The 7,251-nt window shown below is 45.0% G+C and overlaps 1 protein-coding gene across 1 annotated transcript; it reads left to right on the forward strand.

Annotated features, from left to right (window-relative positions):
* LOC128440675 (alpha-(1,3)-fucosyltransferase 4) lies at positions 1-1,228 on the forward strand. The gene has a single exon (XM_053423459.1). It carries the CDS (start codon positions 1-3, stop codon positions 1,084-1,086), a length of 1,086 nt encoding a protein of 361 aa, XP_053279434.1. The 3' UTR covers positions 1,087-1,228.
* Positions 1,229-7,251: the final 6,023 nt, after the last annotated feature.

The raw sequence follows: 7,251 nt of genomic DNA on the forward strand, positions 1-7,251 counted from the left end.
ATGTGGTGCAGCTTTGTTTACAGAAGAACCCACCGTGCGTGCGTGGCCACCGCTGTTTTTTTGTTTTTCATGGGACTCTGCCTGCTTTACCTACCGGACCCGTTCTCGTTGGAACCTGTCGGGTTTGAGCGGAACCGCGCGGTGACGCTCCTGATCTGGACTCATCCGTTCGGCCGACGCCAAAAACTTCCGGACTGTTCCGCGCTCTTTCAGATCCCCGGGTGCACGCTCACCGACGACAGGAGCGCGTACCCGCAGGCGGACGCTGTGGTCGTCCATCACCGGGAGGTCGCTACCGGTTCTGCTGAGCTGCCACCGGAACCGCGTCCGAGCGCGCAAAAGTGGATATGGATGAACTACGAGTCCCCGGTACACACACCCGCACTGTGGCGCTTTGAGGGAGTTTTCAATCTCACGATGAGCTACCGGGCAGATTCGGATATTTTCCTGCCGTACGGGTACCTCATCCCCCGTGTGGGTAAAACTAAGATGATCCAGAACCGCTTTACGCACCCGCTCAACAAACCCTCGAGCGCACACCTCCGCCGGCCCCGCGTCGTGGCCTGGGTCATCAGCAACTGGTCGGAAACGCAAGCACGAGTGGCCTTCTACTACAAGCTCCGCCGGTACATCCACGTGGATGTGTACGGACACGCGGGGCGGCCGGTACCGGACGACGGTGGCGTGGGAAGCTTGGCGCATCTGATCGGGCGCTACCAGTTCTACCTGGCGCTGGAGAACTCGCAGCACACCGACTACATCACAGAGAAGCTGTGGAACGCAGTGCTGGCTGGCGCAGTCCCGGTGGTCCTGGGTCCGCCCAGGAAGAACTACGAGCGCTTCCTGCCCCCAGAGGCCTTCATCCACGTGGACGACTTCCCCACGGTGCGGGGCCTGGCACGGTACCTGCTGATGCTGAGGCTCAACCCGGGCCGCCTCAGGCGCCACCTGGACTGGAGGGGGAGCTACAGCCTGCACCGGCCCGCCCTGTGGGCTGAACACTACTGCACCGCCTGCAGGGCGACGAGGACGTGCTTAGACAAGACTGATGTGGTCAAAGACCTGACGAACTGGTTCTACTCATGAAGACATCAACAGCACCTGCATCAGGAACCTGAACTGAGAGATCATTTCCCCCTGTGACAATTAGAGTCTGCTGCTTTTAACGTTCAGAAAAGAAATCTATCTATAGAAATATATTGATATTAAATTATTTTCTGATTAATTACCTTGTGTTCAATCGAGAATATATTATTTGAGATCGACTTGTCATGTTTTTCTAAGAACTTTGAGTCCCACAAAGTACATCACCCACATTTCCGTACTTCTGGACGAACAGACATTTTCAGTAGTTTCAAACAGGGGAAGAAAAACATGCTTTAATTATGGAAGTAAGGTCAAAGTTTAATTCTCAGTAAATCAGTAATAGATAAGATAATAATACACTTAGGGGAAGATGTCAAATGTGACCAAAAACCAGAGCTAAACACATTGTGCATATGTAAAAATGTGTTTCTCTGGAGGCGTGCAAATAGTGAACATTAATTCGTTTTTTTTAAATGACATTATTTTGTATATACAAAATGCTACAACTTAAAAACAAACTTTCAACTCAATTTTACAGACCCCATTAACTCAAAAATTAACTCATAGCTCCCATCTTCAAAAGCTGTTTGCAACTTTAGGCCTACATGTTGTGAAATTTCAACTTATAAAGAATTAAGGATATAAAAAGATATATCAGCAGGTTTGACATCTTTGCGATGCGTCTGTTGGACATCAGGGCCTGAGAAGTAGAATAAAAAACCACTTAGTGATATAAAGTTAACATGGATTGGGATAGCATGCTTAAACATGCTAAAAATATGTTTCTTTCCATTAGTCGAGAGCAGGTCATTAATGTACTCAGAGAGAGTGTGTGAATGTGAAACTCGTGTGTATGTTTTTGAGACATAATGTCGAGACTTCCTCAAATACCTGTTTACACATGTCTAACCAGAGGGGTTTGCACTTAATCTTGTTAATCAAAGTGTCCCTGGATCAGATCTATTGGCCTAATGCCATTCTGTACATGGTTGATAGTGATGTGGTCCACACATGTGTTCCTTTAAGTCTTCTCACAGCTGGTTCAGTGCATCACTCTTCAGTCTCAGGGTTCTAACAGAATAACCTCAAATATGTTGTTAGACCCAAAAACTTGTCTTGTCAGTGCAGTTCTATCATCTGGCACAATGTGTTATCGAGCAGGAGAGCTGCACTAACACACACATCCTCCAAGTCTTTCATTCAGCGTTGCTATGTTTACACATGGTCCTTTTCTTTGGCTTTTATTATTCTCCACTCTGTATATTGTCAGAGCTTAGACGGCAGCAACAAGGCAGAGAGAAAAAAAGCGTGAGAAGAGTCACTGGACGGACATCTGAAGCTGGGATGTGGATCATTTGAATTTACACCTCTGTTAGTGCCCTGACACAGAATTAGCACTTGACGCCCGTCAAATGAAACATTTCCTGCAGACACAGCGGCAGCGGGTCATATTGCGCCCAGCGATGAGCTGCGGCCTCAACAGCTGCAGAAACCGCTGACGTCTATCAGCAATAATGCTTTCAGATGGCCAGCACGGCCAGACCCCCCCCCAGTGTCATAATCCCATTCATGTAAGATAAGGATTTATTAGCATATCTGGTTATCACATCCACTCTTCAGGGCCACTGAATGCTCGGCCTGCCTCTCCTTGGAGCTCCTCGTTGAGTGTCCTTCAAATGGGCCCGGCCGTGCCTCTCTGCTGTGGGAAGCTTTGCCTCTATTGTCTGCACTGAACAGGTGCTGGACAGCTGACCCAGCTGTATACAAAGGAAGGACACTCCTCTCACTGTCTTGTGTTTAGAGCTCATCTGATAAAAAATAAAAGACTGTGGAAGTCTCACACAAGGCCAAGAGGCGGTGCAGCATTTATGTCACTGCTCTCACTAAGGTAAAAAATGGGGTTTTCAACTGCAACTCACATCATTTGAATGCAATCGGTGGTGGGGTGGTTTGGTTGGTTTATTTTATTTCACATGGACATAAGAACAGCATTGGAGCTGCAACATACAACACTGCACAGGATGCACTGCATATAGGCAATACAATGGTGCAGTGGATACTGAACCGTCACAGCAAGACAGTGGTTTGAATCCCAGTTTGGCTTGTGGAGTTTGCTTGTTCTCCCTGTGTTTGCATGGGTCTTCTCCAGGTATATTCCACCATCCTCCCACAGAACAAAGAGGAACAGAGGCTGTGTTGTAACTGCATGTGTGTAGGGCTCATTTATGACTGATCAGCTGACCGAACCTAGAAGCAGTATCACTGGCATGTTTTTACAATCATGGACCGGAATGGAGTTTGGTCATGTATTGAAAAGAGCAATCTGAGGGACACCTTTGCTGCTACTGGGTAAGTATTTATTAGCCGTTTTAGTCATAAAGGCACACCATGAAAAGCAATAATAAAGTGTTTACTTTTGTGCATTAGTTGAAAATGTCTTTCCCTTTTTCTAAAACTCATAATAACATATCTCTCTTCAGTATCACACAAGCGTTCCTCACATGGATCATATAAGTTTAATTTGTATGAGTGTGACGTGTGAATCGTATGTTTGATGACATGTCGACTTCATGTTGGCTGAACCTGAACTTCACTTTGCCTTTAAAAATGTTTGAAGAAAATCATTGAGCTCAATTTGTGGTAAGGTTATAGTGATTGTACATTTTACTTTTGTTAACTTCAGTCACATATTTGTGAATATTCACAATTTAATTTTAGTTTCCCAGGAGTTCAGGGTTTTAATTTAATTTTAGTTTTATCAATATTATTTTCTTTGCTTGAAGTAGTCATATGTATACGAAATGGACAATATAGTAACTTATGTCAGCAGCAGGGCTTTCTCTATAAATATCCTTTTCTACATTACAACTTGGCTTTGACAGGAAACCCTTAATTTTTGTAATTTAATTTTTTTTTTTTAAATGTTTTTTTTAAGTACAGTTTGTTGTATTTTTTTAACTAACCTGAATAATTTATTTCTGCTTAGTTACTGTCAAAGCTCAGGTATTATCTATCATTTTTTGTAGGATAGTTTTGCATAAAACCAGACATCACAAAAGACACCTGGTCTTCTATTCTTGGCCTGTGCAAAATCTTTGACTTTTTACTCATGTGCAGTATCATCATCTGAGACTGAGTCAGTGCAGTGCAGCTGTTTGTTTCTGCTCCAGGAACAGTCCTTACAGGCAGCTTTACCTGTGTTCTGTCAGGAAAGGACCCAAAGAGAGGATTCTCAGCCTCTTCAAGGTTGTTGACCCAGAAGGAACAGGCGTCCTCTGGGGGAGGAGGAGTGAGTGTGTGATTTTCTTCTTCACAGGCTACACATGCACAGCAGAGATTACTCTGAGGCCTGTGACGCCTCTCGCAAGAATTCATCAGTCAGATAATGATGTATTAATGTCGTTCGATACAGAAACGTAAATCAAGCACCAAGTCCCTGGTTGCAGATAATGCATATTTCGGTCAGTGAAATACAAGTGTTTATCTTAAAGTCATGCATGGAAACAGTAATTCTTCTTCTCTGTTTCTCTCCTCCAGGATGAAATATCACCTCGTGTCACCGGCCGACAAGTTTACAGAGGCTGAGGTGAGTTGTTGCTTGGCAACACGGTGAAATATTGGATATATCAATATGAGATAGCGATTCAAAGGTACCGGTGGTGGTGATACCGTCGAACAAGCTGAAGGTGAGCGTTGATGAATACCGAGGATCTGAGGCAATTTAATGTGATTTAAACCCCTTAACTACCAGCTACAGCTTATTACAAAGATCCTTCTCAGCTCTCTTTCAGGCCCCCCTCCTCAGCTACAGCACCATTCATAACCCACAAGGCCCCTGGCTAGAGACACAGTAATCTCATTTGTACAGCAACAGATGTTTCTCTTAAAAACATCCGTTGACTGGGGAGTGAAAAGTCTGCCTCTCATTCTCTCAAGGGATCAAAGAGACCGGTCTAATCGCTATGAAATCTGTCACATTTGTACTGGTTTGAGGAGACATATTGACTTACAGTAGGCTCACTTTGTTGTGAGACGTAAACGCTCTCCTTCCGTGGCCCTCTCGCGCGGCCTACACGTGTTTGTTCGAAGACTCTTTCATGTTCTGTGCATCAAAAGGACGAACGTGACGGGGAAGGCGGATGCATACGAAACACAAAAAAACACAAGACAAATAAACAGCAGAGCGTTCCCATGGCAGCGCGGTGCAGTAATCTGACGGCTGGTTTCCCATGGCTGTGTCTCCCTGCCCCATAGACCTCCACTCTGTCTCACTGATGGCTCCTGTGATTGCAATCATCCATCTTACTGTCAAAGGCAAAAGAGGGCAAGAAAGGGGAAATCAGACACACCATCTCTCCCGCTCGCTCTCCCTTGTGTCCAGCAAACAAGCCACCCCACTGTGAGCGCGGCCAACACGCGGATAGCAGTCCCCCTACACTGGGTGTGTGTGCCTTTTTTGAATGTGTGTGCCCATGCCTGTATGATCTATAGAGTGAACATGTGTGGGTGTGCATCTTTTGGTTGTCTGTGCCTGTCCATTATGCAGCATGATCAGGCACCGGAGTGTACACCAGGGAGCCGGGGACGTGTCTGATCTTGCAGCTGATCAAAAAAACTCCAGAGACTTGTTCCCTTGTGGCTGTGCAAAGCGGGCCTCATATCAACATGTCTCTGTTCAGTAGACAGGAAAAACAAGAGGAGAGAGACAGACAGGGGAGGAGGGGGAGGAGGGGGAGGAGGAGAGAAGACAGAAACAGGCAGGCATAGCGCAGATGAAAGGATGCATAAAGAGACCAGAGTGAAATATATGACATTGATACATAACCGCACTTATCTCCCGGTTCTGATGAGATAATTGAATGGCAAAAGCCAGCTCTGTTTTTGTGTGTAGATGTGGGAGCGTGCATGACCCCCCCCCCCCATCCCCCCCCGCAAGCCTGACAGCTCCCCTCGTCAGAATAGCTGTGGATTTCTTTTTTCTCTTTTCAAGGAAGGTGCAATAAATCCCTCTACCTGTTTGCCTGCAGGTAAATCAGATGTTTACTAGCGCCCCCCCACCCCTCCCAGTATCCTCGACTACACGGGCCTGTGTTATGTGATCACACACAGAGAGGACAAAAGAGAACCGAAGAACAAGAGACGGATGAAAGGGAGGAGAAGGAGGAAGACGAAGAGGAGGAGGAGCAGCAGTGAAGCTTCTGCCTGTAAATAGTCTCTCCACGCTGTGAAGGTGTCCCGTACAGGATGTGTGAATGTAATTATAATGTAATTATATACAATTAAGCCGTGACGATGAAATGAAATCCCTTTGTTGTTGAGGCTTTAATCTTTCTCTGGCTATCAACACAGATGAATATCTGCTGAGTACATTGCTTTACAAATTTAACAACATCACACCGGAACACTGTAAAGGAAATGAAACGTGCACAAGACACAACAAACACATTTAATAGGAAGGCCTTCATTAGACAAAACAGAAAAGAAATAGGTTTGTTTACTTTTTGACTCTGGCTTTTGGGAAACACCAAGACTGGCGCCGTCCAAAAGTTCAAAAATCCCCCTACTGTCATCTCTAACGCTCACTGATATGATTTATTGATTTGTACAAACAACCATGTAAAAGACGGACACATCGTGGTTTTCCAGGTGGTCACTTGCGGCACCTTTTCTTGGCTATGTGCAGTGATTGTGTAGCGTTAGCGTTCAAGCTACGTCCACAAAACAGACAAACATCCCGTCTCAAGAAGCAACACCAGATATATATCTTGTATTAGTTACTTTTGCTTTTCTACATATTTGTACCATTTCATTATCACATTAGCTACACAAATATAATGTATATATATGTGTTTAATAGTTCCAATTCCAATGACCTGAATTGCTTGTATTATTATTGGATATGACTATCAGCCATGGTGGTTAATTGCTGCAATTCCCCCAATGTTTTGCTTAGCTGTGCTTGTCGGAGGTATAGCTTAGCTTAGCTTTAAGACTGGAAACGGGGAAATGGCTAGCATAGCTGGCTCAGTCCAAATAAGCAGAACAACAATCCACCTACTTCCACCTCTGAAGATCACTAATTATAATATTATATGGTGCAGTTTTTCTTGTGTACAGTGATTTTATGATGTTAGCCAAACAATGTCGGTTCAACAAAAAAACGTC

This window comes from Pleuronectes platessa, chromosome 5 (assembly GCF_947347685.1).
Source record: "Pleuronectes platessa chromosome 5, fPlePla1.1, whole genome shotgun sequence".
NCBI classification, from domain to species: domain Eukaryota; kingdom Metazoa; phylum Chordata; class Actinopteri; order Pleuronectiformes; family Pleuronectidae; genus Pleuronectes; species Pleuronectes platessa.

Coding starts and splice junctions, on each gene's coding strand:
- LOC128440675 (XM_053423459.1), top strand. CDS start 1: ATGTGGTGCAGCTTTGTTTACAGAAGAACCCACCGTGCGTGCGTGGCC.